This window comes from Scyliorhinus canicula, chromosome 20, assembly GCF_902713615.1.
Source record: "Scyliorhinus canicula chromosome 20, sScyCan1.1, whole genome shotgun sequence".
In the NCBI taxonomy this organism is placed as follows: Eukaryota; Metazoa; Chordata; class Chondrichthyes; order Carcharhiniformes; family Scyliorhinidae; genus Scyliorhinus; species Scyliorhinus canicula.
In genome coordinates this window covers 34,088,856-34,108,188 of record NC_052165.1, presented here as the reverse complement: position 1 = coordinate 34,108,188, position 19,333 = coordinate 34,088,856, and the positions used below count along the sequence as shown (strand labels likewise).

At 46.2% G+C, this 19,333-nt stretch overlaps 1 protein-coding gene across 3 annotated transcripts in view; it reads left to right on the top strand.

The window, feature by feature from the left end:
• c20h12orf56 (chromosome 20 C12orf56 homolog) overlaps window positions 1–18,268 on the top strand; it is a 56,836-nt gene extending 38,568 nt beyond the window's left edge. For 2 of the 3 annotated variants that reach the window (XM_038780791.1, XM_038780792.1), the window contains 3 exons: window positions 6,152–6,229; window positions 12,588–12,766; window positions 18,013–18,268. In XM_038780791.1, the coding sequence (XP_038636719.1) occupies window positions 6,152–6,229; window positions 12,588–12,766; window positions 18,013–18,130 (375 nt within the window). In that variant the 3' untranslated portion in view covers window positions 18,131–18,268. Of the gene's footprint in view, window positions 1–1,119; window positions 3,356–6,151; window positions 6,230–12,587; window positions 12,767–18,012 lie in introns of those variants that run through there. The other variant, XM_038780793.1, reaches the window with a different exon arrangement.
• The last annotated feature ends 1,065 nt before the right edge of the window (window positions 18,269–19,333 follow it).

The following is a 19,333-nucleotide window of genomic DNA, read 5'->3' as shown; positions in this document are numbered from 1 at the left end:
TTGACTGAGAATTACGCCCTGGCTCCTGTCTTATCTCCCAGTGTCCCCGGGCTTGCTGGCTTGTAGGAAGCTGGCTTCCTTGAGAATTTCTCGTTCTTGCAGGTTCTGTTTTATTGCATCTTCCCATTGCAGGCAAATCACACTGAAACACCAAGCTGCCTGGTCAGTTTCAAATCATTTCAAAGGAAGCTGCTCAGAATCAGAAAATGGTTACAAAGAGGAGGCCATTTAGCCTGTGCCAGTTCTTCTCTGCAAATGCAAGTCAGCAAGCCCCTCTCCTCCCCCTGCCCTTCCCCCCTCTCCTCCCCTGCCCTTCCCCCCCGGCCCGGCAAATTGTTTCCCTCCAGCTGCATAACCCACTCTGCTTGCAAAGCCATGATTGAATCCATACTCCCCAAATTCTAACATCCCAGATCCTAACCACTCGCATTTAAAAAAACCTTTCCTCTTTGCCTTCGAGTCTTTTGCCAATCACTTTAAATTCCTGTCTTTTGATTCTTATCAATAATATTGGAACAATCCCCGAATGTATGTGAGTATATATAATGTGTGTATGGATGTCTATATGTATTTTATATATATATATATATAATATATGTATATACACATGCACATATATGTATATACAAACATATCTATTACATGTATACGCACACATATTTAATGTACACACGCATGTCTATTTTTTCCAGCTCCTGTTGATTTTTTTCTATTCTCTTACAGTTCTGCACAAATGTACTTTTAACTTCAATCCTTCTCAATATTCAGAAAGAAAACTAATTCCAAATCTAGATTCTTGGCTTAAGTTGTAAGGGCATAAAGCCAGAATACGCAAGTCAGTTGCTATGGCAACCTAAGCAATAATATCAGCACCAAGAGAAATGTAATAGACCCTATACTCTCGTATAGTCTTTATCCCTTGGACAGTTATTTGATCTGTCACATTTAGAAAGAATTACAATCCGAAAATGATCGTCCATTGTTGTTAATATTGGCTTAAAGACACAAAGTAATAATCATGATGAAGGATTTTGTTTCAAACTTATTTATGATTTGTTGTCATTCAGAGTTGAAGAACAACAAGTGGCTTTTATTAATATTTAGAAATGTTACACACAGCAGTTCAACTTCAGACTTTCATCTTCAGTACTTTGACTGGATCCGTCTGGTTCAAACCAGCTGTCTAATTGAAACAGGGTAAGGGTGTCTGTTCGTGGAAAGACAGTTTATGATGTTTTAAGTTACATGCCAAGGCCTGGTCCAATCTGATTGCCAAATGAGTGTGACTCCTTGCTCCTCTATCCCAGTGTCAGCGCCAGTAGCCAACTTGGGTTGAATACATTTTTGGAGGTTTTATCATTTTTCCATCACCCTGGATCCCTTGCCCCTCCCCAGGAACCTTGCCATTGGCTGCCCAACATGTCAATCATCAAGACATTCCACCTTCTCACAGCCAATTTGAGAAATAAACAGGCACTAGTGGCAGAATTTCCAATAACCTGTGGGACCTCCCACGCCCGGGAGAGCAGAAAACAGGATGGATATCCGGTTAGGCCGGCTTCAAGACATGCTCCCACCTCCATAGGATTCTGCAGGCAGCAGGGTGATGGCAGGTCCCGTTACCCAAACAGCCACGACAAAGTAGCCAAGAATTCTGCTGTCAGTGTGGCATTCCCAGCTGGCTTACTTGGTATCCCTCGAGCAAGGAGAGTGTCTACGAAATAGTGGTGGTCTCCCTGAGGTAGGCCGAGGGGCCCATTGGATCTGGAGGTTCCATTCAATGCGGAAGGTGCTGCACTAATAAATGCCACAACCGGGTCAGTACCCGCTTACAGTGGACCACTTTCCCTCTCCTGTCCAATGCTCCTCACCCCTATGGCCCTTCTTATAACAAGCCATATTGCGATCTCACTGAAACAAATAATCTTAGAAAGGCTTGACTAGTGTAGATGCTGGAGAGCAGTTTCCAATTGCTGAGGAATGTAGGATTAGGGATCATATCGCAGAGTAAGAGGTTGGCCAGGTAGGACTGAAATGAGATGGAAAGGGGCTTTGGATGCTCAGGCATTGAACATATTCAACTGTCGATAGATTTTCGGATCCTAACGGAATTAAATATTCTTGGGATAATGTTTGAAGATGAAATTCAGGTGGCAGATCAGATGTGATCTTACTGAATGGCGGAGAAGGCTCAAAGGGCTGAATGGCCTACACCAGCACCTATTTTCCATGTTCTAACATGGCATTGAAACATACTAATATAAAGACTATTTAGTAGTGATCACAGTTTATCATCAGAGGTGGTGCAAGGTTTTGTGCAAAGACCTAGAAAAGAGGTCTGGCTTTAGTCTGAAATTGTTGCAGAGCACAGACTCGTCTAAGGATGGCAAAGAAGATTAATTATAAGGGACTATCTTGTTTATAGAGACTTCACACGGAAGAAAGGCCACACAAATTATAATCTTTTTCAGAGCGTGTTTATCTTGGCAAAGGGTAAAAATGCTTCAAAGGGATATCAAACTTGTCATTCAGATTAATGAGTTCAATTAAGTCTGAATAAGGCGAGACAGGGCACACAAATCTGAATATTTAAATGTTGCTCAGTTATAAATGTTAGACAGAACTGAATTTCACTGATTCTAATTGGCTCTCAAGCAGCTGGACTGTTTCAGGAGTAATTCTGGATTAGGATCTAGTTTTAACTTGGACCTAACTAAATTCTTAAATTAATGATTGAATAGTACTTAATGGACATGTACTGTGTTCCATGTTCCCGACTTGTTGCAGGTGTTGATCTGTTTATGGGTTCAGAACTATGAAAAATTAACACATTCGAATGTGCAGTAAAAATACACCATGGGGAAGGTTTTCAAAATGGGGTCGGAAACCAGGTAAATTCCTGGCTTAGACCCTGCATCACCAATGCATTGCTCACATGACACTACTTTGATATGGTAACATCATAATTGGGCAGGAAGTGAGCTCAGTGTCCAGTTAGTCACCCTGAGCGTTCCCAGGAGATGGGAGCTGCCTATAGAGTACCAGGAAAGAAGTCTGACGGCAGGCATGATGGAGTCTGCTGCTGCCTTAATGAAGACAGCAGGTAGAACATGGGAGGACCAGCAGTTAACATAAAGAAAGTAACCATGCTACCAAAAAAAAGGTACATGATCCAGTGCAAGATACCCCAGGTTTTAAAGGGAGATGGTGGCACTGTGTTACCTAATTAGTAACCCAGGCAAATATTCTGGCAATATAGGTTCAAATCTGCTCACAGCAGCTGGCGGAATTTTGAATTTAAAATTTTTTTTAGAATGCCCAATTATTTATTTTCCAATTAAGGGGCAATTTAGCGTGGCCAATCCACCTACCTGCACATTTTTGGGGGTGAAACCCATGCAGACATGGGGAGAATGTGCAAACTCCACACGGACAGTGACTCAGGGCCAGGATTTAAACCTGGGTCCTCAGCACCTTAGACAGCTGTGCTACATGCCGCCCGATGTGGAATTTAGAATTTTATTAAGTCTAGTCTCTGCAATGGTGAGCATGAAACTATCAACGACTGTCATAAAATCCCATCTAGTTCACTAATGTCCTTTAGAGAAGGAAATCTGCCATTCTCTCCTGGCCTGGCTGACGAGACTCCAGATTCTTGACAATGCAGTTGACTCTGAACTGCCCTCCGAAATGGTCTAAAAACACTCAGTTAAAGGGCAGTTAGGGATGGGCAACAAATCATCTCGCCAGCAGTGCTGACATCCAGGGTGAAATTCTCCGACCCCCCGCAGGGTCGGAGAATCGCCCGGGGCCGGAATTCTCCGCCACCCGGGAATTGGCGGGGGCGGGAATCGCGCCAATCAGCGGGCTCCCCACGGCGATTCTCCGGCCCGCGATGGGCCGAAGTTCCGCCGCTGAGAGGCCAATCCCGCCGACGTTGTTTCAACCACCTCTGGTGGCGGCGGGATTGGTGGCGCAAGCAGGCCCCCGAGGTCCTGGGGGGGGGCTCGGGCCGATCGGACCCCGGGGGGGTGCCCCCACCAATCGGCGGGCCCATCAATCGGCCGGCGGGCCAGTGCCGTGGGGGCACTCTTTTTCTTCCGCCGCTGCCATGGCCTCCACCATGGCGGAGGCGGAAGAGAACTCCCCTACCACGCATGCGCTGGTGGTGACGTCAGCAGCTGCTGACGCACCGGCGCATGCGCAAACCGGCAAAGGCCTTTCGCCCAGCCCAGGCGGCGGGCGTCAAAGGCCGTTGGCGCCGGTTTTGGCGCCAGTCGGCGTGGCACGAACCACTCCGGCTGGGCCTTTCCCCTAAAGGTGCGGAGAATTCCACACTTTTGGGGAGGCCCGATGCCGGAGTGGTTGGCGCCACTCCGCTACGCCGGGCCCCCGCCCCGTTGGGTAGGGGAGAATCCCGGCCCCTATGAGAGAATACATTTTTTTTAAAAATGCCATTGTTTAAAAGCAAACGTTCAGTTCTCCTTGCCTTGAAGCAGACAGCTGTGTGTTAATCGGCACCAGATTTTAATGCGCTCACCAAATTCGGCATTGAAAATTAACAAACATCTCGAACTTAATGGGCCATTAATTGGAAGAGTGCGGGTTGCCTGCTTTATGCCCCTCCCTCCCCGGCGCTCTCTTTGGGAAAATTTGAGGTGGGTCCCTGAGGGGTCAAGGTCCAAACATTCCTCGGGGAATGTGATTTTTAAATCATGCTCACAACAGATCATGACCCTACTTGCTATTGAAAATCTGGTCTGCAGTCTCCATAAGTGACCGCTGCAGTTTAACCCTCAGTGTTAATGCATGCAAGCAGAGTTAATTCAGATTCAGTGTCAATGAATTGGTACAAATAGATGTAAAGTACAGATCACTGGGATTAAAGGATGGGCAAGAGTTATGGGGGAAAGCGGAGTGGAGATTGCAGCCAGATAAGCCATTATCTTATTGAATCGTAGGGCAGGCTTGAAGGGCCAAATGGTCTACTCCTACTCCTGTGTTCCTATTATCCGTCATCAATTAAATTGTGTTTCTGAGAAAAAAGAAAAATTTCTTCAATATCTACAGGAAATGCTGGAAAGTGTTAGCCTGTTCTTGATGTCTAATAATCCTCACAGTGTGAAGACATATTTTGTGGAGCTGATTGGGGTTAGACTGATTTTTGTATACATTGACTTCTCTACACAAGTGGCCATGAGACCTTTAATTTCCAAATAGTCGCTGGTTATCTTTAAGCCACCTGATGAATGAGTTGCTCGATTGCTGGTTGAACAGTGGTCGAGCAGAGGATACCGATTTAAGGTGATTGGCAAAAGTGCAGGAGGTGGCACAAGGAAAAACTATCTTTACTAAGCGAGGGCGTAGAAATTGGAATGCAGTGCCTGATAGGGTGGCGTAACGGGATTCAGCGGAAGCTTTCAACATGAGAGTAGGATAGGCAGCACGGTGGCACAGTGGTTAGCATTGCTGCCTACGGCGCTGAGGACCTGGGTTCGAATCCCGGCCCTGGGTCACTGTCCATGTGGAGTTTGCACGTTCTCCCCGTGTCTGCGTGGGTTTCACCTCCACAACCCAAAGATGTGCAGAATAGGCGGATTGGCCACGCTAAATTGCCCCTTATTTGGAAAAAATAATTGGATACTCTAAATTTATTTAAAAAATGAGAGTAGGATAAATTATTCAAGGAGAAAATAAAATGCAGGGATATGGGGCAAGACAGGGGCAATGACACTAAACGGATTGGCCTTCCAGAGAGCCGTCACAGTTTCAATGGGCAGAATGGCCTCCTGTGTGTTTAACGATTCTATAAAAGCACAGTGAAGCCCCATTGATGGGTAGATTCCCAGTTGGTCTGTTCCCTTGGTTTGAGTGGGCTCTCTATCATGGCAACAGCTGGCACCACAGTTGGCTTTGGGCCGGCAATGAGAGCACGGGTACAGTTCCCTCTTTGTACACCGTCCCGTAACTTATGCTGATACAGATCAGACACAAAAAGTAATCACTTGGACCAGATACTGAACAGGAATCAACACTCTTTAGGGGAAGGAGGAAAGAAAATGGGCAAGATCATAACTTTTATATCTCAATCTCAAAAGTAATGCATTTAGGAACAGCATTAGCTCCATTCTTTTAACTTTCCCTTTTGCAGGGAAGCTGGGGATCAGCATCCGGAAACTTGATGACTGTTGGACAGTTGATGGCTGCGCTACAAAAACTTCCTTCCATGGTAAGCATTGCTGGGTGTTGGGCAGCGTGGTAGCACCGTGGTTAGCACAGTTGCTTCACAGTTCCAGGGTCCCAGGTTCGATTCCCGGCTTGAATCACCTCTGTGCGGAGTCTGCACGTTCTCCCCATGTCTTTCTGGGTTTCCTCCGGGTGCTCTGGTTTCCTCCCACAGTCCAAAGATGTGCGGGTTAGTGGATTGGCCATGGAAAAAAAAATGCATTGCTGGGTTTTTACCTGAACCTTCAGTGACACTAATCCCTCTCGGGTGGTTTGAGTTGAATGAGCAACCGACACCACATTAGCAATGAATGTGCCAAGCAGGTATGATTCAAATAAAATGCTTGAGCCTTGTGGAATAGAAAGGGAGTTTATAGGAACTCCAACATGTGTTTTATGGAGGAGCTTGTGTCTGTTTTTTAAATTATGTCTGCGTAATACGCAAAAATAATAAAGTTCAGGAAATTAAATCTGGGAATCTTATCTTGAGGCTGTTATTTTATGAGAGTAGATGTGGATTCATCACAGTGAGACATAGTCAGAGAGATATTTTGATAAGCAAACTACCTTTATTTCCCAAAGTTTCTCTACTACTATGCTGTACACCCAGGTCTTCACTCCCATATCCTCCCTCGCACACACTCATACGCTCCCCATACACTCATTTAAAAAAAAAAAATTTTTTTAAATTTAGATTACCCAATTATTTTTTCTAATTAAGGGGCAATTTAGTGTGGCCAATCCACCTACTCTGCACATTTTTGGGTTGTGGGGACGCAACCCACGCAGACACAGGGAGAATATGCAAACTGCACACGGACAGTGACCCAGAGCCGGTTTCGAACCTGGGACCTCAGCGCTGTGAGGCAGCTGTGCTAACCACTAGGCCACGTGTCCCCATACACTCATAAGCTCCTCATTCAAATTCTTCCCCACAGCCTCCCTCTGAAAAGAGGGTCAAACAGATTTTTGGTCCAAGTACATTAAAATGCCATCAACAAGTGCAGATAATAATCAAAAAGGCTAATGGAATGTTGGCCCTTGGAGACTGGAATACAAAGGGATAGAAGCCCTGATTCAACAACACCTGGGGTACTGTTATACGGAGAGATTACACAAACTAGGGCTGTAACCCTGGAATAAAAGATTGAGGAATGATTTGATCGACATTTTCAAGATGTTAAGGGGAAACTGACAGGGTGTATAGAAGGAAACTATTTCGGCTGGTTGGGAAGTATAGACTTAGGGGGCATAGTGTAAAAATGAGAACCATATTTTTCAGGAGTGAATTTGAGAAACATGTCTACAGAAAGGATGGTAGAGGTTTGAAACTCTGCCACAATTGATGCGAGATCAGTTGTAATTTTTAATCTGGAGGTTGATGGATTTTTGTTATCCATAGAATAATAATAATCTTTATTATTGTCACACGACTTACATTAACATTGCGATGAAGTTACTGCGCAAATTCCCTCGTCGCCACACTCACCACACTGTTAGAGTACACGGAGGGAGAATTCAGAATGTCCAATTCATCTAACAAGCACGTCTTTCGGGACTTGTGGAAGGAAACCGGAGCACCCGGAGGCACGCAGACACGGGGAGAATGTGCAGAGAATCAGTACACCTCCATGTTGAATACTACTTGGAAGAAGCATCGAGGGTGGCAAGGGTGCAGAAAATGCTCTCGGTGGGGGACTCCAATATCAATCACCAAGAGTGGCTCAGCAGTACACCACAGAACGAGTTGGCCGTGTCTTAAAAGACATAGCTGCTGGACTGTGACTGCAAGAGGTGGAGGGAACCAACAAGAAGAAACAATATACTTGACCTCATCCTCACCAATCTGCCTGCTGCAGGTGCATCTATCCATGATAGTATCGGTAGAAGTGACCATCAGACAGTCCTTGTGATGACAAAGTCCCATCTTCACATTCAGGATACCCTCCATTGTATTGTGTGGCACTACCACCGTGCTAAATGGAATAGACTTTGAACATATCTAGCAACTCAAAACTGGGCATCCATGATGCACTGTGGGCCATCAGCAGCAGCAGAATTGTATTCAACCACAATCTGCAACCTCATGCCTGGCATAACTCCCACTTTACCATTATCACCAAGCCAGGGGATCAACCCTGGTTCAATGAAGAGTGCAGGAGAGCATGCCAGGAGCAACATCAGGCATACCGAAAAATGGGGTGTCATCTGGTGAAGCTACAACACAGGACTCCTTGTGTGCCATAGAGTCATAGATGTTGACAGCAAGGAAACAGGCCCTTCGGCCCAGCTTGTTCATGCCGCCCAGTTTCTATCGCTAAGCTAGTCTCACTTGCCCGCATTTGGCCATATCGCTCACCCTGCCCATGTAGATGTCTAACTGCTCTTTAAAGAAAAACATTGTACTCGCCTCTACCAATGCCTCTGGCAACCCATTCCAGATGTTCAGCACCCTCTGTGAAAATATTTCCCCTCTGGTCTCTTTTGTATCTCTCCCCTCGCATCTTAAACCTATGCCCTCTAGTTCTAGATTCCTCTACCTTAAAGAAAATATATTTTATAGACTCTATAAGATCACCCTAAGCCTCCTACGCTCCAAGGAAAAAGGTCCCAGCCTATCCAGCTGCCATTCATCTGCCATTCATCGGCCGACTGGTTCAATTGGCCAAGATCCTGTTGCAATCTTATATATCCTTCTTCAATATCCACTATGCCACCAATCCTGGTGTCATCTGCAAACTTACGAACCATGCCTCCGACATTCTCATCCAAACAGCATAAGCAGCAAGTAATAGACAGAGCTAAGCGTTTCCACGACAGACGCATCAGATCAAAGCTCTATAGTCCTGCCACATTCAACCGTGAATGGTGGTGGACAATTAAACAACTCACTGGAGGAGGAGGCTCCACACATATCCCCATCCTTAACGATGAAGGAGCCCAGCACATTTGTGCAAAAAATAAGACTCAGGCATTCGCAACAATCTTCAGCCAGAAGTGCCGAGTGGATGATCCATCTCGGTCTCCTCCGGAGGTCCCCAGCATCACAGATGTCAGTCCTCAACCAATACCATTCACTCCACGTGATATCAAGAAACGGCTGAAGGCACTGGATACTGCAAAAGCTATGGGCCCTGACGATTTCCTGGCAATAGCACTGAAGACTTGTGTTCCAAAACTGGCCGCACCCCTAACCGAGCTGTTCCAAGTACAGCTACAACATTGGCATCTACCCGGCAAGATGGAAAATTGCCCAGGTGTTCATGTACACAAAAAACAAGACAAATCCAACCCAGCCAAATACCGCCCTATCTGTCTACTCTCCATTATCAGCAAAGTGATGAAAGGAGTCATCAACAGTGCTATCAAGCTGCACTCACTCAGCAATAACCTGCTCACTGGTGCTCAGTTTGGGGGTCTCTCAGCTCCTGACCTCATTACAGCCTTGGTTCAAACATGGACAAAAAAGCTGAATGCCAGAGGTGAGGTGACAGTGACTGCCCTTGACATCAAGGTAGTATTTGATGAGTGTGGCATCAAGGAGCCCGAGCTAAACTGGAGTCAATGGGAATCAGGAGAAAACTTTCCGCTGGTTGGAGTCAAACCTGGCACAAAGGAAGATGGTTTGAGGTCAATCATCTTAGCTCCAGGACATAACTGCAGGAGTACCTCAGGGTAGTGTCCCAGGCCCAACCACCTTCAGCTGCTTCATCAATAACCTCCCTTCCATCATGAAGTGGGGATGTTTCTGGATGACTGCACAATGTTCAGCACCATTCGCGACTCCTCAGATACTGAAGGGGTTCATGTTCAAATGCAGCAAGATCTGGACAATATTCAGGGTTGGGCTGAGACGTGGCAAGTTACATTCGCGACACACAAGTGCCAGGCAATGACCATCTCTTACAAGAGAGAATCTAACCACCGCCCCTTGACATTCAATGGCATTACCATCGCTGAATCCCTTACAATCAACATTCTGAGGAGTTATCATTGATCAGAAACTGAACTGGACTAGCCATATTATTACTGTGGCTGCCAGCGCAGGTCAAAGGCTAGGAATCCAATAGCGAGTAACTCACCCCCCCCCCCTCCCCCAAAGAGCCTGTCCACAAGGGGCACAAGTCAGGTGTGTAATGGAATACTCTCCACTTGCCTACACTCAAGCTCGACAATCCAGGAGCAGCCCGCTCGGCTCCCTTCCACAAACATTCAAACACTCCACTGCCAAATGAACATTGGGCAGCCGTGTGTACCATCTACAATATGCACTGCAGTAACTCACCAAGATTACTTCGACAGAACCTTCCAAACCCACGATCACTACCATCTAGAACAGGGGTGGGCAAACTTTTCCGTGCAAGGGCCACATTCAGAAATTCACAATTCACAAAGGGCCGCATAGTATATTAAGTAAAATAATTACTTCACCCGGTTATGATTCTGGGCGCCTCATATAGAACATAGAACAGTACAGCACAGAACAGGCCCTTCGGCCCTCGACGTTGTGCCGAGCAATGATCACCCTACTCAAGTCAACGTATCCACCCTATACCAGTAAGTAACCCAACAGCCCCCCCCCCCCCCCCCCATTAACCTTAAAAAAAAGTTTTTAAAAAAAATAATTTAAAAAAAATTTTTTTTTTTTTTTTTTTTTAATGACTTGGTGGGCCGCAGAAATATCTTTGGCGGGCCGCATGCGGCCCGCGGGCCGTAGTTTGCCCACCCCTGATCTAGAAGGACAAGAGCAGCAGATACCTGGGAACCCCATCACCTCCAAGTCACTCACCAGCCTGACTTCGAAATATATCACTGTTCCTTCACTGTCGCTGGGGCACCATCCTGGAACTCACTCCGTAACAGCACATTGGATGTATCTACACCTCAAGGACTGCAGCAGTTTAAGAAGGCAGCTCACCACCACCTTCTGAAGAGCAACTAGGGATGGAAATAAATGCTGGCCTAACCAGAGACGCACACATCCCATAAATTAATAAAAAAGAATATGGGGCACAGTAGGGTATGTGGTATTAAGATAACAGATCAGCAACTGTCTCATTGAATGGTGGAACTGGCTCCAGGGACTCAATGGCTTCCTCCTGCTTCTATTTTATCCCCCCACTCGCACATTCTCCCCTATTTCCTCTCCCTTCTTATGTCAATCCCAAGCCAATTGGTGAAGTATGAAACCAGACACTAATACCTTCACAGAATCCAGCTTACATTTATCTGCTTCCTCCCTCCCAACCCAGTGGCCCATCAGTCTCTCTTTATACTCTTTTTGAATACCAGCGACAACAAAAAACAACTAACCAATAAAGAAAAGCCAATTAATTGATAGTCCTTTAAAGCGCACTATAATTGAAAGAAAATTTAAAGGACCTTTGCAAACTTAAATGAAAATGTTGTTTTGGGGTTGATGACACATTCCAGCCCCCCGCAGTGCTCTAAATATAAGCCCAGGCTCACCTCTCGCATTAAAGGTAAGAGAAAATGTGGGTCACAAAGGTCAGCCGGTGTTGGTCGCGAGTGCTGGCTGGCATGGTTCGCGAATGTCGGCCGCCGTGGGTCAGGAAGGTTGGCCGGTGTGTGTCCTGAAGGATGGCAGGTTGGTAAAAATGGGTCTCAGGCAAAAACGTTTGATAAACGCTGCTCTAAGCACTTTATTAAACAGTGCCCGCCACATGTGTATCTTCACAATATCATTAACATGCCATTAACAACCCACTCCCTCCTGTTCTAGAAAGAATCTGCTGAAATGTAAATTGTTCTTCACTTTTGCCCAACCCTGCACATCTTTGTGTTGTGGGGGCAAAACTGGGAGAATGTGTAAACTCTACACAGACAGTGAACCAGGGCTGGGATCGAACCTGGGACCTCGGCGCCTTGAGGCAGCAGTACCCTCGGCGCCTTGAGGCAGCAGTACCCTCGGTGCCTTGAGGCAGCAGTACCCTCGGTGCCTTGAGGCAGCAGTACCCTCGGTGCCTTGAGGCAGCAGTACCCTCGGTGCCTTGAGGCAGCAGTACCCTCGGTGCCTTGAGGCAGCAGTACCCTCGGTGCCTTGAGGCAGCAGTACCCTCGGCGCCTTGAGGCAGTAGTACCCTCGGCGCCTTGAGGCAGTAGTACCCTCGGTGCCTTGAGGCAGCAGTACCCTCGGTGCCTTGAGGCAGCAGTACCCTCGGTGCCTTGAGGCAGCAGTACCCTCGGTGCCTTGAGGCAGTAGTACTATCCACTGAGCCACTGTGCTGCCCAATGTATTTCTGTTATAATGCATATATTTCTGTTGTTCTGCGTATATATTTTCATTATATATTTCTTGTTATAAGAAATAAATTTCTATAATGTAAATATTTCTCTTTCAGTTGGCTTTCATTGATCATATGATGAAACACATCATTAAGATGGTGCTGCCTCCAGTGTACATCATGAGCCCCACTCAGGCATTGCTCCTTTTTCAACAATTCTACATCCTGAATACCTGCATCCAGTATGGCAGTAACTTGGCGGAACACATCAGGAATAAATACAATGAAGAGTTCAGGTAAGGAAAGGATGTCATTTGCCTCCCTATTCAGCACGTTGACTGTGGGGTTGAAATTCCTCGTTGGAGGAAAACTACTATTCATGATTACCAACAAAATCTTGTGTTGTACGTTTGAAAACCTCACCGTCTTATTAATGAGCCTTTCGTTCAAAACAGTCTTCCATTTGACCTTTGGAAATAAGAACTTAATTTCCACTCTATTACATTAACAGCCTGTCAGCAACTAGTATTGTAGAGTCTTACAGCACAGAAGGAAGCCATTTGGCCATTGCTTTCGAAGAAGCTGTCCAGTTAGTAAGTCCCATCCCCCTGTTCTTTCCATGTGATTCCTTTTCATGTGTTTCTCCAATTTCCTTTGGAAGTCATGATTGAATTTTTTTCTTCATTCATGGGATGTGGGCAGGGCCAGCATTTGTTGCCCATCCCTAATGATACTTGGCTGCGGTGGCTTGCTAGGCCATTTCAGAGGTCAGTTAAGAGTCAGCCATTTTGCTGTGGATCTGGACTCACATATAGGCCAGATGAATATAGTTGGAAGATTTCCTTCTCACCTCGCCTCCCCACCCAAAGAACGTCATCAACAATAACAACTTACATTTCTATCATGCCTTTAATGTCACAAAATGTCCCAAGGTGCTTACAGGAGCATTCTAAAGTAAAATATGACACCGAGCCACATGAGGATATATTAGGATGTATCAGTTGACCAAAACATGTTCTAAAGGAGGAGCGCAGGGGAGAGAGATGGATAGGTTTAGGGAGAGAAAGTCCAGAGCTTGGGGCCTAGTAACTGAAGACAGAGCCACCAATCATGGAGCAATTAAAATCGGACATTCACACAAAGCCACAATTAGAGGAGCGCAGACTCCTTGGAGGGATGCGGGGGATGAAGGAGATTACAGCGATAGGGAGGAGTGAGGCCTTGGAGGGATTTGAAAATATGGATGTGAACTTCAAATTCTCGGGACGGGATTTCCGCCTCCAGGGTTTTTAGATACCTCACTCTGGCTAGTTGAAGAGACACCCTGTTGCTTGCCCAATTCACACACACCACAGATCCCTGGTAGGGGACGGTGCTGGATCTAGACCCCACTTTCATTTCTTTATTTATCCTGTAACCACCCCCTTTTTCTCCATCATCCCTTTTGTCAATTAATCTCTCCTGCCTTCCTTCCGAGCACAGGCCTTCCCTTTTGTCCTTCCCTTCCTCTCTCTGGCTCTTGTTTGCTTAAAACTGATAATGTCTGTAGCTTTTTCCCATTCTGACAAAAGGTCTTCTTCCTAAAATATTACGTGGGACTTTCCAGTCATTCCGCTGGCGGGATTGTCTAGTCCCGCTGAAGGGGTTTTCCAGAAGCTTGGCTGGTGAGCAACACAAATGGCCATTGGGTGGGGCAGCATGATGGCGCAGTGGTTAGCACTGCTGTCTGAGGCGCTGAGGAACAGGGTTCGATCCCAGCCCTGGGTCACTGTTCCCGTGTCTGCATGAGCTTCACCCCACAACCCAAAGATGTGCAGAGTAGGTGGATTGGCTACGCTAAATTGCCCCTTAATTGGAAAAAAATAATTGGGTGCTCTAAATTTATATTAAAAGAAATGACCATTTACTTTGACGGAGCTAGCAGATCCCACCGGACCAATTATGAGCCCCCTCCACTGCGGGAAAACCTTTTTTTTCCTTCTTTTTTTTTAAATTTAGAGTACCCAATTCATTTTTACCAATTAAGAGGCAATTTAGCGTGGCCAATCCACCTAGCTTGCACATTTTTGGGTTGTGGGGCCGAAAACCACACCAACATGGGGAGAATGTGAAAACTCCACACAGACAGTGACCCAGGGCCGGGATCGGACCTGGGACCTCAGTGCTAACCCACTGCGCCACCATGCTGCCCTTACTGCGGGAAAACCTGCTGCAGGGCAGCCGGACAGTCCCGGCCATTAACTGGTGTTTCTCTCTCTCCAAAGGTGCTGCTGATTCCAACGTCTGTCATGTTGCCGTTGTATTATATTCTGGGGCGCGATTCAGCGGTCTCATCGTGTTGGGCCGAGGGCATTGAATTTCACGAGGCCTGGATCGAGATTTGCGACTCTAATCTTGTGAGATTCAACAGAATCTCCATTAGGCTCATTTAAAAATGCACTGTTCCAAATTACGCGGGGCCTGGGATTTGCCGGCCTCGCCGAGAGGCCTCAACTGGGTGCCGTTTGGTACTGGTTCACAAAGGTCGTGAACCAGTCATGATGGCACCTCGGGGCATCTCGCTGGGGAGTTGAGGCCCCTGGGTGGTCGAACACTGGGCAAGGTGGCACCTTGGCACAGCCAAGGTACTCAGGTGCCAGATTACCCATGCCAGGAGTCGGACCTGGGAGGGCCTTGCGTATAAGTGATGGGGTGCGGAGAGGCTCAAGGACCCCAGAAGGGGTAGGTTGGATGGGGTCCTGTGGCCACAGTGGGGTCACAGAGGGCAGTCAAAAGATCAGGGCTACCTTTAAAAATGCCGCCCCAATCCAGGAGTAGGCTTCCTGTGCTGGCTGAGCAGGGCTCGCCAGTGCAAGAAATAACTTAAAAGGGTGGACTTGACATGGAATTCCTTGTTAAGGCCAGAAATAGGCAAAGTGCCGTTGAATAGTGGGGTGTTTCTTAGCTCCTTCACCTAACGTGCCATTCAGCGGACTTTTAACTTGAGTCTGCTGAATCGTGCCCCAGTATCTTGCTGACATCCGAGAGAAAGTCACAAACGAGGACATCATTGTATCCTTGTGTCATCCTAGAAGATTATGTGAGTTGCTCTCGGTTTAAGAATCATATTAACTAACTGGAATGTCATGTGTTTGCTGATCAAAGCACTCATATCAGTTCGAGGATTGCATCCCTACCATTTGAAGTGTGATTGCGTTTGGATGTTTTAATTGTGTTCATCGCAAACATTCCACATGGTGGTGCAGGGCCACTTATTGTTCATTACAGATCGTAAAGTCCGTTTAATAAATGCCGTAGCCATTAGCTGCATCAAAATCAATATTTGTTGGAGAATAAATCTATTGGCAAGGACCCAAAAGAATTTGGTATTTATAAGCCCAGCCATTAGTCGTCATGACAGAATGGAAAGCAAGCAGTAAAAACATATGTCATGTTAATTTGTACCAACGATGCAGTTAAGGGGAAGCATATGAGGGAGAAGTGGGTTACAATGATAGATTTAGATTAGGAAAGATGGGAGGAGGCTCAAGTGGAGCATAAATGCCAGCATGGACAGGTGGGTCGAATGACCTGTTTCTGTGCTGTATAATCCCGTGTAAAACTGTTACACAAAGTGACTTTCTGTCAAACTGGAAGATTAGTTTATTGATTTTGAATTTGTTACTTGACTATGAATTATTGCCACTTATTGAAGAAAATAAACTATTTTGCAGTAAATTAAAATTTTTGTTGAAGGTGTATTTTTTTTTAAATTCAGCTTTCTGCTCCTGATCTTTTTTGGAGACAGTAATTGATGCTGGAGTGTGGTTTGTTGGATACTGGCAGCTCTCCAACCTCCCACCCGATTGTATCTGGACAGGCCTTTGGCGCAGGATATCACAGCCAGCGCTCTTGTCGGCCTTATCCGATATCCAGACAACCAAACTTTCTGGCTGATTTTATTTTCCCACACTCTGCCTCCCACCCAATTCCCTACTCCTGGAATACTGCTGCCGGTCGTAAAGTCTGGTTTCTCTGAAAAAATATATACTTGGGATAAGGAGCGTTGTTGGCAGGGCCAGCATTTATTACACATCCTTATCTGCCCTCAAGTAGGTTCCTTTTTGAAATATAAATTTAGAGTACCCAATTATTTTTTTCCAATAAAGGGGCAATTTACCATGGCCAATCCACCTACCCCGCACATCTTTGGATTGTGGGGGTGAAACCCACGCAGACACTGGGAGAATGTGCAAACTCAACACAAACAGTGACCCAGGGCTGGGATTCGAACCCGGGTCTTCAGCGCCATAGTCCCATTGCTAACCACTGCGCCCCGTGCTGCCCCTCAAGTAGGTTCATAACTGCTGCAGGGCACATGGTGAAGGGGTGTTTCAGGATTTTGATGCGACATTGATCAAAGGAATGATGGTTCAATGAAAGAAGACCAACAGAAAGCTGCATTTTTAAAACATCGTAAAACATTTCATGGCGGGCAGCACGGTGGCCTAGTGGTTAGCACAGCTGCCTCACGGCACTGAGGTCCCAGGTTCGATCCCGGCTCTGGGTCACTGTCCGTGTGGAGTTTGCACATTCTCCCCGTGTCTGCGTGGGTTTTGCCCCCACAACCCAAAAATGTGCAGAGTAGGTGGATTGGTCACACTAAATTGCCCCTTAATTGGAAAAAAAATATTTGGGTACTCTAAAATTAAAAGAAAATTGTTTAAAAAACATTTCATGGCATGCCATCAGATAGAAGTTGACACTGAGTCAAATAAAGAGATAATCGGGTAGGTGACCAGATTCTTGTGCCAGGATATTCCATTCCCATTTACGTTGGGCGAGTTTGGCGACGGGGAGGAATCTCTCAAGATGTCCAAATAGCGTTTCACGCTGATGGAAATACATGATGTGATTGTCCCCTCTCATGGATGTAGCGATATAATTATCAGGCCACTATACCTGAATCATTCTCCCCGTCCTTTAAAGTCCATTTCCGATGGCATGAGGGCAGACCAGTGTGTATCCCGACCAGTTCCCCCAGGACAGACACCTGGCGAGCAGACCTCCAAGAGGAGCTCAGGTGAGCGCATCTCTCAGTGGGGAGAGGGTCATGCCTGGGCACTGCCTCCTGGCAGTACCTGGGTACTGTTTCGACAATGGGGTGGGGTGGGGTTGTTGAATTGTGTTTGCATGGGGGGCACACCTCCAGGGTCCCAGGTTCGATTCCGGCTTGGGTCACTGTCTGTGTGGAGTCTGCACATCCTCCCCGTGTGTGCGTGGGTTTCCTCCAGGTGCTCCGGTTTCCCCTCTCAGTCCAAAGATGTGCAGGTTAGGTGGATTGGCCATGATAAATTGCCCTTAGTGTCCAAAATTGCCCTTAGTGTTGGGTGGGGTTACTGGGTTATGGGAATAGGGTGGAGGTGTTGACCTTGGGTAGGGTGCTCTTTCCAAGAGCCGGTGCAGACTCGATGGGCTGAATGGCCTCCTTCTGCACTGTAAATTCTATGAAAACTATGAATGTTTTATTGATTGCTTCTTTCCCTTTGCACGCTTGTCGTAGGTATTACATCCAAAGTGCCACAGTGGAAGCTATGCTTCCAGACCATTATGCTGTTGCCCAACCTGCTATTCGGCTCCTCCACCAAGTGCTCAACTTCATCCTCCAAAAGCTGGTCTGAACATCCGAGAGGATTAAAGTGGTGTTAATAATGAGCATCAAATCCTAATGAAACAGCTGTCAGTGTAAAAGCGGATATATTTTCACAGGTACTTACCGACTGGATTTATTGAAACCAGTAAAGTTTTGAAATCCTTTCTATAGATGAGAGTTCTATGTAAAACCGTTACTTGAAACACTGAATTGTAAAGAAGAGCGATCCATAAAATGATAAATCAGTGATATTTGTGCTGTTAGGAGGGGGGATAGTTGCAAAAATCAAACGTCGTCTGATAGTTAGGGCACGTCACAAAGTGCTATGTATTTTTACACTAAACTTGATTCACATAGGTATTTTTTAAAATTAAACATTTTGGATATCTTGCTAAATTAAGCATGAACTAAGAGGCTTATTTTTGTGGACTTTTTTGATAAACATTTCTAAATCAGCGATTGGACGCAAGATGATTTGCCACAATAGAAGCTCTCTGAATGAGAATGTCTAAATATTAACCAGGCCACTGAGGTGTAGGAAATAGCAGCAAGAATTGGCCATTTGGCCGTTTGGGCATGCTGCACCGTTCAACCAGATTAAGGCTGATCCTCTCTCCACATCAGAGAGAGAGAATCAGAGAATTTACAGTGCAGAAGCCCTTGGGTGGCACAGTGGTTAGCACTGCTGCCTCACAGTGACTAGGACTCAGGTTCGATCCCGACCCCGGGTCACTGTCCGTGTGGAATTTACACATTCTCCCCGTGTCTCACCCCCACAACACAAAGATGTGCAGGGTAGGTGGACCGGCCACGCTAAATTGCCCCTTAATTGGGAAAAAAAAAGAATTGGGCACTTAAAATTTTTTTAAAAAAAAACTCTACATCCCATCCCTCGATTTTTCTAATGTTCAAAAGTCTATCAATTTCTGTCTCGAATGTATGCAGTGACTGAGCACCCGCCGCTGTAGGGTAGAGAATAGCAAAGATCCACAACTCACCCAGTGAAGACATTTCTTCACCTTAATCAGTTCAAAATAGCCAATCCCATATCCTGAGTCTATGCCCCCCAGCTCAAAACTCTACAGCTGGGTGGGTGCAGGGGAAACAGCCTCTCAGCATATGCCCTGTCCAGCCCTCTCAGAACTTTATGGGGCAGAAGTTGGTTCGAGCAATTTCACTTCCAGCGGTGCTAATTACCCCGCCTACATGTTTCAGTGAAATAACCATTCAC